Source organism: Apium graveolens, chromosome 8, assembly GCF_009905375.1.
Source record: "Apium graveolens cultivar Ventura chromosome 8, ASM990537v1, whole genome shotgun sequence".
NCBI classification, from domain to species: domain Eukaryota; kingdom Viridiplantae; phylum Streptophyta; class Magnoliopsida; order Apiales; family Apiaceae; genus Apium; species Apium graveolens.
The window spans coordinates 35,208,809-35,228,895 of NC_133654.1; the positions used below are offsets into that span (position 1 = coordinate 35,208,809).

The 20,087-nt window shown below is 34.6% G+C and overlaps 1 protein-coding gene across 1 annotated transcript; it reads left to right on the forward strand.

Annotated features, from left to right (window-relative positions):
- The first annotated feature begins 2,989 nt into the window (after window positions 1-2,989).
- LOC141679481 (uncharacterized) lies at window positions 2,990-3,589 on the forward strand. The gene has a single exon (XM_074485975.1). It carries the CDS (start codon window positions 2,990-2,992, stop codon window positions 3,587-3,589), a length of 600 nt encoding a protein of 199 aa, XP_074342076.1.
- Window positions 3,590-20,087: the final 16,498 nt, after the last annotated feature.

The window sequence follows — 20,087 nt, forward strand, 5'->3', positions numbered from 1 at the left end:
CACATTCACTATTATGGCCTCATATAAGGTGACCAATTGATGTCTTGATCAATGGATGTCCTGATCAAAGGATGTCCTCATCAACGGATGTCCTGATCAACGGATGTCCTGATCAACGGTTATCCTGATCAACGGAAGTCCTGAAATTCATCCTTCGAAAATTTCTGAAAATCTTCGAGTGCCCAGTTAAATGCCTAAACAGCCTCAGAACAGTTGACAACTGAGGCAATAGATATTTAGATGTATTGTAACATCTTCCTCTCGTTATGCCGTTTCCGAAAAGGTATTGTAAGCCTAAATCGAACATCGTATGCAAAATCTGCAGCCAAAACAGCGAAGCTCCCTGAAAACAGAATGCAGCAACGAAAATTCTTTTTTTCTTACGGCTTAGTTGATCGAACAATTAAATACAACTTAATACAGGTGAATAAGCCTATTCTATTACATCAGATCATAACCTTGATCAATTACAAATTGATACTTCAAGATCACAAAACCAGAATAGAAAATACTATCACGATCAACCCTCATGATTTACAACAAAGCCACGAAAAACCATACGGGATCTTAACGATAATAAAATAACCACGATTAAACCACGTGGGATCCAAACACATAATTAAAACATGGACATAATAGTGAATAACAACCTGCATCACAGAATCAATACAAGTATACCACTATATACATGTATATATAATTATGAAATGGACTTCATATCATAACACGCAGGACCTAGAACTAGGCGCTGATACCAATTGTTGGGACAATAGGATCTCGGACCTGCATTTTACGCTATGAATTTTTTATATAGAGAGTTCAAAGAGAATGTTAACCGTAATCACTACGGCGCAAGCGATTCAAATCCACGTCTTCTACTGTATTCCTCGATTCCTCTCGGACGAAGTGTGGGCTTCGATCTCCCAAGGTTTACCTCTCCTGGTAGCTCCGAAAATCCAAAACCCTAGTTGGTTCCTTGAGAAAAATGTTTGCCTCTCTCAAACCCTAAGATATTATTTTATGTGTTCTCGCACACACATGCACGCACCCTTTTTTTGCTTCAGGAGAATTAGAATATTTATAGGCTACAGTAGGAATCATGGCTAATTTGGTCGGGCCTCCTAAAGACATTCTGGGCCTAGCCCAATGTCATTAAATATTAATTCAATCCACTAATAAATTAATATTTGCACTATCTTTCCAAATTCCGTAAATTAATTATTTAATTCAGATCCCATATTATTTGCTTATTAAATTCCCTGTGTTTAAGATATCGCATGTCCATTAATTAAATTAATTTCTAACACTCAATTTAATCAATGTCTTATATCTTTGATCATCTACTCAACCTTTTAATTGTGCAAGAACAAATATGCCTGCAGGACTAAAGCATAATTATCTTTATGAGCTTTCAAGAGGACACCATCACCCAAAACTATTCTTTGGACACGGTTTCTTTTTATAGTCAATATCCCACTATGTATATCATGTCATTGCCCACTACATAAATTCACAATTTAAAATAAATTACTTATTGTATGAATCAAGGCATGTGTATTAAATACAAGTGTCAATCACTATATCCGGATTAAGAACCTAAGCAATAATAATATCGTAGAATCTTAGTTCTTCTTTATTATCATAATAAAATAACTATTCTACTATTTCAATCCCGTTAAATATACACAAGTATTATTCAATATTTAATATAAACTATTTCTAAATAATACTTCAATCGTTCCAGTGGTTTGTCTAACACCACATAGATTGTGAACCTTTACTATATTATATAAGGAGTCTGATAATATAATCTTCTGCTATCCCATTTGATACTAGATTATCTACAATATATAATACACAGACATTGTGAAAACATGCATTCAAAATTCTCAAGAGATTATTATATACTTTCAAACGAATAGTTCAGTATATACCCTAACAACTTTGCAGTTGGAGCTATTCTTGGCCGGAGAAAGAAGAACATTTTTCATGTGGTTTACTATGCTAGTAAAACCCTTAATGGTGTTCAGTTGAATTACACTACTACAGAGAAGGAGCTTTTGGCAATTGTCTACGGTTTTGAGAAATTTTGATCTTATTTGCTTGGGACAAAAGTGACGGTTTACACTGATCATGCTGCTATTCGATATCTGGCCTCGAAGAAAGATTCAAAATCTCGATTGATTCAATGGATTCTCTTGTTACAGGAATTCGAGCTAGAAATTAAAGTCAAGAAAGATACAGAAAATCAAGTAGCGGATCATCTCTCATGTTTGGAAGATTAAGGCAAGGATTCACAGGATAAGACATTGATCAACGAATTTTTTCCAGATGAGCAACTTTTTGGGGTGCAAGAAGAAGAACCATGGATTGCAGATATTGTGAACTATATTGTGAGTAATGTTATTCCCCCATGACTCTCTTATGCTCAAAGGAAGAAGTTTCTACATCAGATGAAGTGGTATCGATGGGATGAGCCGTTCTTGTTTAGACAAGGGGCAGATCAGATTAATAGGAGGTGCATTCCGTATAGTGAGACGGAGTGTATCTTCCGAGACTATCATTCTACTGTGTATGGTGGCCATTATGGTGGAGAGAGGACAGCTGCCCGTATCCTTCAAGCAGGATTTTTCTGGCCTACTTTGTTTAAAGGTGCTCATCAGTTCGTGTTGAGATGTGATCACTGCCAATGAGTTAGAAATATGTCCAAGAGAGACGAGAGGCCTCTCAATGTGCTTCTTGAAGTTGAGATTTTCGATATTTGGGGAATCGACTTCATGGGGCCATTGGTCTCATTATGTAATAATCAATATTTTCTTTTGGCAGTGAATTATGTGTCTAAATAGGTTGAGGTTAAATCTTTGCAAACCAACGATGCTAAGGTGGTGATCAATTTTCTTCATAAGAAGATATTCAACGTTTTGGTACTCCAAGGGTCATAATCAGTGATGAGGGATCGCATTTCTGTAATAGCAAATTTACTGCATTAATGGAAAGATATCATGTGAATCTTCGTGTGACCACAACTTATCATCCTCAAACTAATGGGCAAGCTGAAGTCTCTAATCGAGAGATCAAGCAAATCTTGGAGAAGGTTGTGAGTCCGTCAAGGAAAGAATATTGGTCTTTGAAGCTATATAAAGTTGTTTGGACCTACAGAACAGCATTCAAGACTCCTCTAGGCATGTTTCCTTTCCAGTTGGTATATGGTGAGGCGTGTCATTTGCCTACAAAGCTAGAACATAAAGCATATTGGGCTTTGAAGAAGCTGAATCTTGACATGGAAGCTGCTCGAGAAAAGAGAATGCTCCAACTTAATGAACTCGACAAATTCCATCTACAGGATTATGAAAATAACAAGTTATATCAGGAGAAGGTCAAGAGATGGAATGATAGGAGGTTAGTGCACAAGACATTTGTGCCTGTTCAGCAAGTTCTATTGTTCAACTCTCATCTCCGTCTTTTTCCAGGAAAACTTAAGTCACGGTGGTCAGGTCCGTTCATTGTCAAAACTTTGTTTCCACATGGAGCCATGGAAATTTTTGATGAGCATCCGGACCAAGCGTTCAAAGAAATGGTCAGAGGTTGAAACATTATTATGGGGATACGGCGAACCGTGAGGTGGTGAGCGCTGTTTTTGTAACAACTTGATTTCAAAGTTTCACGTCAAGCTAAAGATGTAAAACAAGCGCTTCGTAGGAGGCAACCCATCCATTTGTTGTATTTTTGCTAAAAAAGAAAAATAAAAAATAAAAAAACTGAAAATTTTTCCAGAAGTGCGGCGTGCCATGTGTGCGATGTCCCTGGAAAAGAAAAAAAAGTGAAAAAATGAAAAAAAAATAGCAAATCAGCTTAACCCAAGCCCAAACCCGAATTCTACCCTATTTCTACACCCTAAACAACTCCCCACCCCTCCTATCTCTATCCTATATATATACATCTACATACATACAAACACATCTCATACACCCACAAATCCTAGCCTCTCCTACATACAATACTTACACCCAAATCGCTATCACTTGTGATTATGGCACCCAAAAGAGCACGAACCACAGGGAGTAGTAGCACCTATGTGACGCCCTCCAAACTCGGGTCAGAAGTTTGGGGTTCACAACACAAACATACACTAATACATATACCTGCTTATGAAAGTAATATATGTAAAGACCCTACTTACCATAACCATGGATCACAACAGGTTAAAGTATGAAAACAAGCCACAACCTTAACTTTTATTACATCGTACCAAATCCCAACTAGTTCTGCTTACAACTGATAATGATATCATTCTTACAATCTTACAGAACTCATCTATATTATAAAGCTCCTGCTAACTCGGTCCATCTTATCCTGGAATCCTAGCTCGCATGCTGGATTGAGAATCCTCGTTACCAAAAATTTCCTTTTCAACTGTAAAATAACATAACAGATTTGCAAGAGTGAGCTAAATAGCTCAGCAAGTCATAATAGCAAAAACTGAGGTTCAACAATGATCAGTCAAAATGATTAAGAAGAAACAAGTTTCTGGATAATCAATGAGTAGAATTGGATATTCTCTTTTCATATAAAAAACCAAGGTTAGGCTGTTGATCAGTCAGGCACTAACCTCGAGCAAGGCTCCCAGCTTTGCTCTATATACTGGATCCAAGGCACGCATTGCCTAATATGACCACGAATCTGGTCTGACCACGAATCTGGTCCATATTTATAAAACCATCCAATTCTAAAACAATTCAATATGATAAACATTGCAATTCAATAAAAACGGAAACCTGATTAACATTTATAAATCATTTATCTCAAAGCATAAAACATTTCACAGGTATCACCAGGGTGTATCGAGGTATATATATATGAAGAATGGCTTCAAGCCGGTTGAAGAATCAGGTATCTGATGAACAATGGTTCAATGGTAACACAAGGAATAGATCTTTTGATGTCATAGGGTATGATGGGGTATATGCTCAAGAAATTCTGTTTCAATATTTGGTTTATGGTGTGTATGTATTTGCAGACTAGTACTGTATTGGTATGGTTTAATATCGTGGAAATCAACCGTTGATAGTTTAAAAGAAATAAAGCTTACAGCTCAAGTTCAATAATATGATCAGGGTTAAAGGTTGAATAGTTTAAAGCGCTTGCAATGTAAAACAAGATTTATTTTGAATACTAGCAACATGTTATGAGAAAGTTTAGAAATATTTACAATATATCTCAAAGAAGGTTCAGAAGGACTTGCCTTATCACCGATGATTTCCAACTTTACTTGTACTCATCTAACGGTTTTACTTTTCAATCACTTTCCTTCTTTTTCTATGCCTTGCTTCTATTCGTTACTCACTTGCCTTCTCTTTCTACGCCTCACTTCTATTTAAGGATCACTGACTTTCTTTTTCTATGCCTTGCTTACTCTGCTAGGCATCACAAGAATCTATCAATACTCAAATTCATATCATTCTAATCGTCACATAGACGTCATAAGCTTTTATCTACCCTTCGTTTTACCCAAATTCGATTTACGGATTGAAAGTAATAGTAAAAACCGTCAAACAATAACCACATAGGCATATAACACATCAATTAGATAGCACGTAGCACATAGCATGCAAGATATTCGATCAAAATAATTTGCTAAAGAAGATTCGGGGTCAAAATGATTTTCCAGGTATTTAATACGAATTTTTGAACATTTTTCAGAATTAAAACGGGACTCCGAATCAATTTATAATTAAATAATAGGGTTCGAACACCCGATTCTGACTTTAAAATAATTTTATAATAATTATCGAGCCTTGAAAATAATTTAAAATAATATTTCAAAGCTCAAAACTATTTTTCGTAATTTTTAAATCAAAGGTAAATAATTAAATCAAATTATTAAATACAATTAAAATTAATTAATAACTAATTAAATTAATTAATCAATTAATATTTAAATTAATTGACTAATTAATTAATTATCAACTAAAATGAATTAATTAAATAATTAAGATTTATTTTTTAAAAAAATATTTTTTTCAGAGTTTAAATAATGAATTTTTGAATTTTTAAATAAATAAAAATCAATTTTTTAAAATTTTATAAAAAGAAAATACATTTTAGAAAATAAACAAAACAGAAATCTAATTTTTGCAAACTTCTGAAACTCTGGGGGACTAAACTGTAAAAACGTAATTTCAGAATTAATTTTGAAATCAATTAGATCAAAACCGGGTCAAAATCCTGGTCACCAAGAACATAAACGGGTTCGTGAAGAACCCAGTTCCCGGCGACCGGAATAACCTCCGATGAAGCCCAATCCCGACCATAACAACACAGATCGAACAGGTTTTTGTTGCCAATCTGTTCTAATCCCTTCAAACAACACAAATAACCAATAATCAAACACCAAGATTCATCTCAGAACAAACTCCGACAAAAATCAAATAAAAAGCCGGGGAACTCGAATAAAATCCGGCGAGCTCAATTACGGGGTATCCAGGAATCGTTCATTGTACACATATACATGAATCGATCCCTAATTTAACCAGGAAGATAACCCAATCATTCAAATCGTCTAATAACCCCTAACAAAGAAACACCTAATTTTGAATTAAGAACATTCATACCAAGAACCCTAATTTCAAAATCCGAGAATCAAACATCATTTTCTCTATATTATTGAACTCTATTTTTAACATATTATATACCAAATTGACCAGAAAAATATTATCTACACGATGGAATCGTCAAACCATATCAAGAACATCATGAACAAATTTTCATAATTTAATCTTTAATAAATTCAAAATAAAACAATTAAATAAGAAAAATACCTTGATTTCTGCACCAAAATAGATGGTGGATTCAGAAAGAGGTTTTTGAGAGCTTCGTTTTGATATATTGCACGTCCGAATTTGAGTTCGATAACGCCTTCGTTTGTGCGATTGATTTTCAAGAACGCGGTATTTTATTAGGGTTTTCTCTGATTTGTACTGTCTGAATATGATTTTACAAATAAAATTAAATAAGAAAAGGGCTATTTATATTTACGGAATATTAGTACATTCTGGTTCGTGTTGGATCGATAAATACGTTTCTTAGCCGCTAAGTAACTATAAAATGATTTGATCGGATAACGTTTTGGATAAACACTATCCTGTTTTGGATAAGCATTATCCTGTTTTGGATAATTATCAAAACCGGGATTTTATAAAACGATTTGTACGAAGATAATGTTATCGAAAAGGGTTAGCGTATCGAAAATATTGTGTCGGGCCGCGCACGGGTCAAACCGTAATCCGGAACGAAAAAGTCAAAACACGGAAAATGTCCGGAATTACCAGATTAGGCTAGGAAGAAGTTTTTGGAAGAGTTTAGAGTTGTAAAAATGTAAAAACGGTTGAGGTTGGACGATCCCGGCTTTAGAAAGTGATTTTGTAATTATTCAGAAAATAATTAATAAATTCGTAAATCAATATAAAATTATATATCACTCCAAAAAATTACCAGAAAAATACCTTAATTATCTATATTTTATTCTGGACATAATAAAATTAACATACCTATACTTTACCACATATAAACATCCACATAACAACACCAATCATCAGATAATTCACCAAAAATCACAATATAATCACATAATAATTATTTATGAATAAAAATAATTACACGCTATGTCCCGGATATTACATCATTCCCCCTTAAAAGGATTCTGTCCTCAGAATCACACTAAGGATCAGATAATGATATATTCTAGTATCTCACTTCCATTTTTCTCAGGTTGATCTCTCAACCTTACAACTTTTCATAAACTTTTACTCGTAGCATCACTCATTACTCAACAACCTCTCGCTGACATCATATTCTATTAGTTGCTCCTATAACTCAACTCAAGTCTCCATTTTATATATAATGGAGCTTACTTACTTTTCGTAAATATACACATATAAACACCCTATGAACCATGTATACGTGTGGAGGTGAAGCCAACTCACTTACACTTAACTTGCCTATTTTACCGTTTCAAAAGGACCAGCATAATGCCTATTAATTCTACTTTCTTTCTAATTCTAGTAATTCGTGCTCATGAACGTTTCCAATAGTTACTGGTTATTGAACCTCATTCCCACATGTTTCTCTGTTCAATCAACCTAGTTCGTAATCGCTCATAATCGCATCTGAGGCTCTTTAATCGTCCCATTAATCTTCTTGTCCATCTACGAATGATATATTATACCCAGGGCGTATTCGATTTCTAACGTTCTCGAAATTACTTTAGAATTAAGAGTTAACAAGAAAATCTCGACCGGATACGATTGGCGCACAGCCGTAACATCATACCTTAATTTCCTTGAATCACAATCGAGTAGATTTTCCTAGCGAAATTCTCATACTACTTAGAAAATATACTAATCTGGAGGCATCACCCGCTTATTCTAATCCATATTATCATTTTTAGTTTTAGGGAGTTCTCATACGAACTGACTGCAGTGCTCTTCCTTGATGTCTAGTCACATATAATGCTTATTCTTTCTTTGTGCCATACTATCAGAAAGTTTTCTTTGACACCTATGTCACGTATCATATTCTCGGAGTAGCTTGAATCCCTTGAGTTATCGTAGCCAAATTCCTATCTTTTAGTTCCTCCTTACTTACTGCCCGTTCATTTAGGGGTGGTATATATTATTCTGGTTTGACATAATTCATCGTATTCTGAATACTCTTGTCAAATCTCAAATCAAATAATATCGATCACTTACAATCAATTTATGGATCTGGTGACGTACCACCATTTCTTCAAGCAGCAACTAACCCACTTATTGGACAAACTTTGGTTCTCAAGTGACTTCACTACAACGTTTCCTGGCGAAATGTATCCATTTAGTCTTTGATGTCCCGCCTTAAGTCTTGGGTAGGTATAACATTTATCTACATGTTTTCCCCCATTTCATCTTTATGTCTGGTCACTAGATATCTTCTTTTAGCCCTCAGTACTTAATCGTATTCCTGGGACACATTCCCTATCTCAATTTACAAATGTTTCCTAAATTTTTCACCTTACTTTTGTCCCTCATTATACCCATATCTTACCTATAAAGTTTCTTTATCATCCTTTTGATTCCACTTCCTTTCCTATTTCCGTTCTTCATTCTCATAGCTTATTCACAACCGAACTCCTGATATTAATACTAATTTTGATGTCATATCAAATTAGATATCAATATGAACTTTGATGCTCACAACATCCCATACTGAAGTAAATATCAATCATCTATATTAATACCACTTTTGATATTTAATAACAACCTAAGTATCAATATCAATCATAAACTGAACTAAAAATGTATCTCACATTTTATCCAAAACAGAAATACTTGATAAATCATTTATTGTATGATTATCAAAACAATTTGTAAACAAGACGTCATTCAATAAAACTTTATTGCAGATGATAAAATCTCTTTGATTGTCTAATAAAATCCATATTGGTATGGTTATTAATCTCTTCTTTATTCCACCTTCTTTCTTCCTTTTCTTCCTTCCTTCTCTTTGATCTATCTTAAATCTTTAGTTCTTCAAAACATTCTTCTCGTTTGTCCATATAAATAAGTTTTTATTTATCTTGGTCATTATAAAGGGCATATTCATTCAAGTAAAACCTCACACACTTGCAGCAATTTCTGAATTCTACTGGTGTCCTTACCTTCTCGAAGTTCCTTATTGCTTTTATTTCTGATTTGAAAGTTACATCAACTTTGACTTAATCTAATTGGAATCGGTTTCCATCTAACTGACCATTAATTGGTAAAATTAACCAATTAATTTACTTAATTGATCAATTGCACCAAGTGATGACTAGCTAAATGAAATCAAAGACCAATTATATATAGTCGGATTGGCTGTAACAACCTCTTTCAAGAACCGAGTTCACAATCATTTGGAGTATTGACATGAATATCAATAACACATGGAAGTATATTCTCTATCTTTAAGAGTAGGGTATTTTATGAAAATTTGGGCAGCATCTCCTTTATATTATTGACTACCAGTCGGACTCAAGCTGATACCAACAATCAACTCACAATAGACCAATCAACTTCAATCTTTTAAACTCACCATTTCATCATCACATATAATAGTAACCAGTACAACCCATATTTTAGTTCAACTTAAGATTATAGCGAACAATTCTTATTATATCATACCCTTTCTCATATCCTTTGATTATAACCGAATATCACTACTGAGTACTATTATAAATTATTCTAAAATTCTTCCAATTCATGTTTCAATTCAAGCTCTCTCATTAACAATTCGTCTATCCTTGATAATATACACTTGTTCTTATTAGTTAACCCGTTCAACTTCTGATAACCAACACATAGTCTCAACCAACCCTCTCATAATCTTGTGAAAGAATTCCTTTGGTTTAAAAGCATCACTTCTTAAAAATCCTTGCAGTTGAATCACCATATCTTCATCTCCCCCTTATGTCTTTTCATACTGAACTTCTTTCACTGGCTCAGTTACGAGTATCAAATTTATCATAACTCATTTACTTAAGTGGGAAAACCCAACCATTCCTTAAGAAAACCTTTGAAGTTTATTCGTAACTAGCATTTCTTCGATCTTGAACCTTCACGACTAGTATCTCTCACATGATTGAGGTATGCGTCATCTTCACAATATATTAATCGATTATCTGATTATTATTAAGAATTTCTTCATTCGCTTCTGCTGTCCAATCAATCATTTGCCTTATCCGATATACACAGCTTTACTTTCTTATTCCTCTAATTAATTTACCTCATACGGTTCGCTAACTATTCCAATTCACGCCAAAATCTCATACTTGCAACGTATCATGTATACAGATTTTTGCCTCTGATTTGATGTTCTCGCAATAATCTTGTTATCGGCAAAATGGTTCTTCTCTATACGTAAATGTCCATATTTATCGGCCTGCAATTATCCATACTTATCATATAACTCATCGGTTACACGGGTTCATTTTACTTCCTTTTAAAACATTCAAGGAATAGACCTTACACAAGAAGGAATTTGTGTATATAATTCTGATTGGAAACTTTTTGTAAGGGATAACAGTACAAAGAAACAATCGGAAGGATTCATAAATCAAGAAATCAAAATTGAAGTAGAAAGAATGAATGGTGATTTAGATATGAGTGAGATAGCCATATTTGTACTCAAGATGGCCAGTCTTTCATACTATATGGCATACAACACATGATTAGGTGGCGTCCCACCAGACTCTTCGTTATTCTGATAAAGAGTCATACCATAACATTGTTTGTCTCAATCAAAAAATAAGTCTTGAAGGAAAAATGATTTTTAAAAGGAATACAACAATTTCCTTATCACCTCATAGAGCTAATTGTGAATTAAGTTCATACTTTGTTCATGATTCATAAGAATGTATGGTATTATAGAAAAGAATGATAACATTGGTCGCCATCAACATTTCATCTGTTTATAGCTTCAAAGCTTGTTCGATTAATATATCCCATTCCGAGTCATATATTGACTTTTAAAAGTTCTCTGAAATGCCTTCTTCAATCGATCATTAGAATAAATTCCCATATATTAGGTCTTGTATCTTTAGCGTCGCACTTCCATGTTCAATATTTTTTTAATTCGACCCTATTTACACTCTTACGAGATTTACAATCATATCTTCCAATATTTCTTATGCTACTGACCATTCAACATATCAACTCTTTTGTTAATAACATTCTTCCTTTAGAAAAGTCTATAGATTTTCTCAATCTTCTTTGCTCATACTCGGCTTCTCATGAATCAACGTATTCTTTAAACTCTAATCATCTCAGAACTTGAATAAACAGCTTCTCCGTACATTGGTCCAGTTGTTAAACTTATCGAACAATATTTGCACTCTTCTGCTAGGAACAATCAAATCTTCTCCATAATAGCTGGTCCACTTGACCTTCTAAATGAACCACACTAGCTTCTAGAACAAGCATTCTTCTGGATAATTTGAATCTTATAACAAAAAACACTCAAGTAGTAGTTTGATAACCAAGTTTTTAAAACTTGTTTTGTTTAAAGGACTTTTAGAAAATTTTATGAAGAAAAATCTCTTTTGAAAACTGTTTAAAATTTTGAAAATCATACACTTGGTCGTCATTACTCTATGAGTTGGTTGTCATCCTTATCAACAACTACAAGGTATCAAATTAGGGAAACACTCAGATAAGAGCTCATTCATTTCCATATATCTTCTACCCCTTATTGGGTCTATTTTGCCTTCATTGGTCAACAAAAACTCCAATTACCGTTGCATATTATCTTATTGGTTGCTTCACTTCTAATCTTCCATACTAGTAACATTCCCATCATCATCTCTTACGATTACTAAGTATAAAAAATTTATCCAGTGATCATCAGATCTATTTTATAACACAAGGTCGATTTATATCACATTACTTCTATACGTATCATGTTTGGTCATAACATCGTCATCAAATTCCAAGAAAACTCTCGATCTCCAATCCTCTCAAATTTCTTTAAAAATCCCTCTAGCTTACTCCACAAGATAATTATGGGTAGCATACTCATTAATAGCTCCATATTACCTGCTAGCAGCTATCCTTCGGGATAACTAAAATTCTCTCTCTAGGTCTCTTATTACCCCTCTTAATATCTTGTGTATTCACCATATGCTGTAGCTCTCAAATCCATCCTCCTAGGTGTTGTTACTTCATAAGATGGGTTTTAAACTGATGGTATAGAACAAGGCATAGGGTAGACAGAAGAGATGCGCTCACAGCTGAATATCCGGTAGAACCAGAATCAGCATTTGGGGAATTCTCGAATAGGTAGTCTCGCATCAAGGGATACGATACTAGCTTGAAAAGATGCAACCATCGCAACAGGAGGGGATATGGCTAACACCGGTGGAAGAGCAAGGGGTGAATCAGATGATAGTCTTCCGATTGAAGACTCCGAATGATCAAACGATCAAGGGAAAAAAGAATCTTCCATCGCCGCCATCTGTAAATCGGGTCGCTAGATAAGGATCTCGAATCTCATCACGGACCGCACTAAAACCTACTATTTGGTAGCACTCAACCACTCGACGTTCTATTTTTCTATTTCCTAATTCTAATCTTACCCTCTACCTATTCCCGACAATCTAGGCTTGTTTCAATGACTTATAACCTATAACTCTGATACCAAACCTGTGACGCCCTCCAAACTCGGGTCAGAAGTTTGGGGTTCACAATACACATATACACATAATACATATACCTTCTTATGAAAGTAATATATGTAAAGACCCTACTTACCATAACCATGGATCGCAACAGGTTAAAGTATGAAAACAAGCCACAACCTTAACTTTTATTACATCGTACCAAATCCCAACTAGTTCTGCTTACAACTGATAATGATATCATTCTTACAATCTTACAGAACTCATCTACATTATAAAGCTCCCGCTAATTCGGTCCATCTTATCCTGGAATCATAGCTCGCACGCTGGACTGGGAATCCTCGTTACCAACAATTTCCTTTTCAATTGTAAAATAACATAACAGATTTGCAACAGTGAGCTAACTAGCTCAGCAAGTCATAATAGCAATAACTGAGTTTCATCAATAATCAGTCGAAATGATTCAGAAGAATCAAGTTTCTGGATAATCAATGAATAGAATTGGATATTCTCTTTTCATTATAAAAACCAAGGTTAGGCTGCTGATCAGTCACGCACTAACCCAAGCAAGGCTCCCAGCTTTGCTCTATATACTGCATCCAAGGCACGCATTGGCCTAATATGACCAAGAATCTGGTCTGGCCACGAATCTGGTCCACATTAATAAAACCATCCAATTCTAAAAAAATTAATATGATAACCATTACAATTCAATAAAAACAGAATCATGATTAACATTGATAAATTATTTATCTCAGAGCATAAAATATTTCACAGGTATTACCAGGGTGTATCGAGGTATATATGAAGAATGGCTTCAAGCCGGTTGAAGAATAAGGCATCTGATGAACAATGGTTCAATGGTAACACAGGGAATAGATCTTTGATGTCATAGGGTATTATGGGGTATATAAGTTTATCTATGCTCAAGAAATTCTATTTCAATATTTGGTTTATGGTGTGTATGTATTTACAGAGTAGTACTGTATCGATATGGTTTAATATCGGGTAAATCAAGCGTTGATGGTTTACAAGAAATAAAGCCTACAGCTCAAGTTCAATAATATGATCAGGGTTTAAGGTTGAATAGTTTAAAGCGCTTGCACTGTAAAATAAGATTTATTTTGAATACTAGCAACATATTATGAGAAAGTTCATAAATATTTACAATATATCTCGAAGAAAGGTTCAGAAGGACTTTCCTTATCACCGATGATTTCCAACTTTACTTGTACTCTTCTGACAGTTTTACTTTTCAATCACTTTCCTTCTTTTACTATGCCTTGCTTCTATTCGTTACTCACTTGCCTTCTCTTTCTACGCCTCACTTCTATTTACGGATCACTGACTATCTTTTTTTATGCCTTGCCTACTCTTCTTGGCATCACAAGAATCTATAAATACTCAATCTCATATCATTCTAATCGTCACATAGACGTCATAAGCTTTTATCTACCCTTCGTTTTACCCAAATCCGATTTAAGGATTGAAAGTTACAGCAAAAACCGTCAAACAATAACCACATAGGCATATAACACATCAATTAGATAGCATGTAGCATATAGTATGCAAGATATTCGATCAAAATAATTTTTCAAAGAAGATCCGGGGTCAAAATGATTTTCCAGGTATTTAATACGAATTTTTGAACATTTTTCGGAATTAAAACGGGACTCTGAATCAATTTATAAATTAAATAATAAGGTTCGAACACCCGAATCTTAATTTAAAATAATTTTATTATAATTATCGAGCCTTGAAAATAATTTAAAACAATATTTTAAAGCTCGAAACTATTTTTTAGAATTTTTAAATCAAAGGTAAATAATTAAATCTAATTATAAAATTAATTAAAATTAATTAATAACTAATTAACTTAATTAATCAATTAATATTTAAATTAATTGACTAATTAAGTAATTAATTATCAATTAAAATTAATTAATTAAATAATTAAGATTATTTTTAAAAAGAATATTTTTTCAGCGATTAAATAATGAATTTTTGAATTTTTAAATAAATAATAATCAATTTCTGAAAATTTTATAAAAAGAAAATACATTTTAGAAAAATAAACAAAACAGAAATCCAATTTTTGCAAACTTCTAAAACTCTGGGTACTAAACTGTAAAAATGTAATTTCAGAATTGATTCTAAAATCAATTGGATCAAAATCGGGTCAAAATCCGGGTCACCAAGAACATAAACGGGTTCGTAAAGAACCCAGTTCCCGGCGATCGGAATAACCTCCGGTGAAGCCCAATCTCGACTATAACAACACGGATCGAACAGGTTTTTGTTGCCAATCTGTTCTAATCCATTCCAGCAACACAAATAACCAATAATCAAACACCAATGTTCATCTCAGAACAAATTCCGGAAAAAATCAAATAAAAAGCCGGCGAACTCGAATAAAATCCGGCGACCTCAATTACGGGGTATCCAGGAATCGTTCGTTGTACACATATACATGAATCGATCCCAAATTTTACCAGTAACATAACCTAATCATTCAAATCGTCTAATAACCACTAACAAAGAAACGCCTAATTTTCAATTAAGAACATTCATACCGAGAACCCTATTTTCAAAATCCGAGAATCAAACATCATTTTCTCTATGTTATTGAACTCTATTTTTGACATATAATATACCAAATTGACTAGAAAAATATTATCTACACGATGGAAGCATCAAACCATATCAAGAACATCAAGACCAAATTTTCATAATTTAATCTTTAATAAATTCGAAATAAAACAATTAAATAAGAAAAATACCTTGATTTCTGCACCAAAATATATGTGGATTCAGAAAGAGGTTTTCGAGAGCTTCGTTTTGATATATTGCACGCCCGGATCGGAGTTCGATAACGCCTTCGTTTGTGCGATTGATTTCAAGGACGCGATATTTTATTAGGGTTTTCTCTGGTTTTCTCTGGTTTGTACTGTCTGAATATGATTTTACGAATAAAATGAAATAAGAAAAGGGCTATTTATATTTACGGAATATTAGTACGTTCTAGATCGTGTTGGATCGATAAATACGTTTCTTAGCCGCTAAGTAACTATAAAACAATCTGATCGGATAAGTTTTGGATAAGCACTATCCTGTTTTGGATAAGCATTATCCTGTTTTGGATAATTATCAAAACCGGGCTTTTATAAAAAGATTTGTATGAACGTAATGTTATCAAAAAGGGTTAGCGTATCGAAAATATTGCGCCGGGCCGCGCACGGGTCAAACCGTAATCCGGATCGAAAAAGTCAAAACACGGAAAATGTCCAGAATTACCAGATTAGGTTAGGAAGGAGTTTTCGGAAGAGTTTCGGGTTGTAAAAACGTAAAAACGGGTGAGGTTGGACGATTCCCGGCCTTAGAAAATGATTTTGTAATTATTAAGAAAATAATTAATAAATTCATAAATCAATATAAAATCATATAATACTCCCAAAAAGTACCATAAAAATACCTTAATTATCTATATTTTATTCTGGACATAATAAAATTAACATACTTATACTTTACCATTTATAAACATCCACATAACAACACCAATCACCAGATAATTAACCAAAAATCACAATATAATCACATAATAATTATTTATCAATAAAAATAATTACACGCTATGTCCCGAATATTATAACCCATCCCCCGTCTACCGAGGATTCTAGTGTGGGTGGCACGGAGAACACATTTACTTCACCGGAGGCTCAGGCGGAGTTCACTAGGTTGATGTCTAAGCCGATTTCTAAGGTGAGTGGATTTTTACCCACGGCTCAGGATGGGAAGTTGTTGGAGATGATTGTTGAGAAGGGTTGACAGACTTTCTGTGAGACACCTGATGTGGTTCCGATGAGCATTGTACGGGAATTTTACGCAAATGCTAAGGAGGACATGAATGGGTATTCTGTTGTTCGTGGGTTGACTGTTGATTATCATTCGACAGCTAGTCGTCGAGTTATAAATCAACCCGCGAGGCCTAGGATTGCTGATGATTGGGTACAGAAGACTAGGGAGGATTTGGACTTGGATTACATTTTGGAAGAGTTGTGTGTTCTAGGCACGGAGTGGAAGTACAAAGCAAGCACCATTGAGCCATTTACTTTTCCTGCTTCTTTTATAAACATGTATGCTAGGGCTTGGAGCCTTTTTGTGTGTGCTAATATCATGCCATCTTCACATTCACACGAGGTTACTGTGGATCGGGCTATTCTGTTGTGGGGGATTTTGAATGAAGAATATGTTGATCTCGGGCATGTGATTCATCATAGTATGCTGCATTTTCTGTGAGGGGGAACCACAGGGGTGATTCCTCATGCCTACATTATTACAAAGTTATGTACTTTGGTTGGTGTTAGGTGGCCCGAGCATGAGCAGCTGCAGATGCCGAGTGCTCCCATTGATAGCTCGATGATTTCGGTGATGCATGAGTGGTATGGCAGTAAAGCCCATGAGAAGGCATTGGTTTATACATATGATCATCTACCGGGTGGCCATCCAGCTGACCAGACGTATGCAAGGGGTTCTTCTCAGGCACGGCAGGAAGCTGTTAGATCCTCTCGTGCAGCCGCTAGATCTTCTCGTGCACAACAGACAGGAGATAGGACTGGACTTGGAGATGCTCAGTATAGGAGATTGACTAGGCATATGGATGCCATGCACGACATTCACAGCCATTTTGCTCAGGATTTGACACAGAGTTTGAGTACTGCTTTTAGAGCCACTAGTGTCGAGGTCGATTGGCCAATATTTGGAGCGAGCACTATTTACCCGCCACCTGATTCTCCACCCGATGAGGGTGATCCCACCGACGACTAGTTATGCCTTGTATCCTTATTATTACCTTCAATGAGGACATTGAATATTTTAAGTTTGAGGGTGATAATGGAACGATTAGTATTGTGTCGTGTTCATATAGATTCATATTTCATGTTTATTTGTAGATCATTCATTATTTTTGCATGATTGTTCATATAGGTCATATTTATTTGCATATTTGTTCATGTTATTATGTGATTCCATGTAGTTGCATTTGCATGCATATAACATGATCCCGTAGGTTGAGCTGTTTCTGATTGGTAGGTTATTATTGATTTGAGTGTAGTGATGTCGAATAGAGGGATGATTAAGTCCTAATGAATTGATTTGCATGCCCAGAAACAAAGTTTTTTCACAAGTCTTATATGTTGCTTTTGAACTATATCATGATCATACTTGTTTATTTGTTGGAATTTAATCACTTGGTTATATTTAGAATTTTTTCTATTCTCGTAATGACGTAGGAACATTGAATTTTTAAACTAGGGAAAACATGGATATCATTTCTAGTTTTGAATAAAATTAGGCGTCAAATGGCTAGTAACCGGCTCATATTTTTATGAGTAGTCTAGGATTGGATGAGAATGAGCGAAACGCACTCATTCCAAAAAAAAGAAAAAAAAAAGAAAAAGAAAAGAAAAAAGAAAAGAAAAGAAAAAAAATTGTGTTAGTATATACAGAATTGAACAAGGTTGAGCTCTCTAATACTCGAGCAATTAAGTTCTAAGGGACTTTGTGCCTAATGACCTAAGGCTTGTATAGTCTAGGATCCATTAACCTAACGCTCGCTATATGGGTATAATTGTATAAGTCTTTTGGGACCTCATACATTGCACGGTCAAATAAGCATTTGTGTTTGATGTGTTTCAGTATTATATCATGATCCTTGTATAACTCCAGTAAAATTGAGGTGTTGTGAGTCATTATGTGTTTAACATCTATTCTATTTATAAATTTGTGATTGTTTTGGCAAATGATAGGATATGGTTATTGATCTAGTGTTGAGAGTATATCTGATAAGCATCTCACACACGCACGTTCCTGGTTTATATGTTGGTTTATGGGATTTGGTTGAACTCTGTTTAAAGTCATTGCATTCTCAGAGACATTGCTTATTAATTTGGTTATTGTTATTCCGAGGGGATCGTTGCATTGTTATTTAGTTACATTGTCACGTAGTTGCATTCATGCAGTAGTTTTATTATTAGTGTCGAGTTTGTTTATGTTTGAGGACAAGCATCGATTTAAGTTTGGAGGTGTGATAAGTAGATTTTATATCTACTTGGAACGCTTCATATCGGCTTAAGTTGGTGTTTTGGACTCAAGTATTTGGTGTTTTTGATGTGTTGAGTCGTTGCAGGGCACTAGTCATAGGTGGAAATGAGCTTTTAAATGATTATATGTTGATAAGAGATCAGGGAAGGAGTCGTGGAAGTTTGTACGAAGGACGGAGCGCAAAAAGAAGAAAGCTACAGAAATTGAACAGAAAGCAGGCGCGTTCACGCCCAAAGGAGCGCGCCCGTGCCCCATTTGTCAGACACAGAGCGCGCCCGCGCCAGCCAGATTCTGCAGAATCCCGATTTGATTATAATTTGGTTATTGCGAGAGTCCAGGTCATCCAGGGCTATATATATAAATAAAAGAAGACATTTAGAAGAACAAGGAAGCCAGGGAGAGCATAGAGAAGACGTAAAGCACATAAGACGACTAAAGAGAAGAAGATTTAGTTTTCACTTTTGTATTCTTCGATTTAGGAGATACTTTTGGATGCTTGTTTTTGATTTGTTATAAACCCTAGTACTTTTATATTATCTCGTAGTATGCTGAACTTATTTATTATCATATTTTCATTGAAACCCATGGTGACGATATATTCGATCATGAACAAATCATTGTAATGGGGTTCTAGCGGATTTATTTATGGATTTCGACAGTTGATTTTTCTAAATCGTTAGTGAGTGGTGATTTATGATTTCCTAGTATGGTTTACTTATCCTTCTTAGATGCGTAGCTAACATCTAAGTCGTTTGTTAATCTTTATTGAAGTGAAAGTGGATATAGAGGTTTAAAACTTGCCATG

Coding starts and splice junctions, on each gene's coding strand:
- LOC141679481 (XM_074485975.1), top strand. CDS start 2,990: ATGGAAAGATATCATGTGAATCTTCGTGTGACCACAACTTATCATCCT.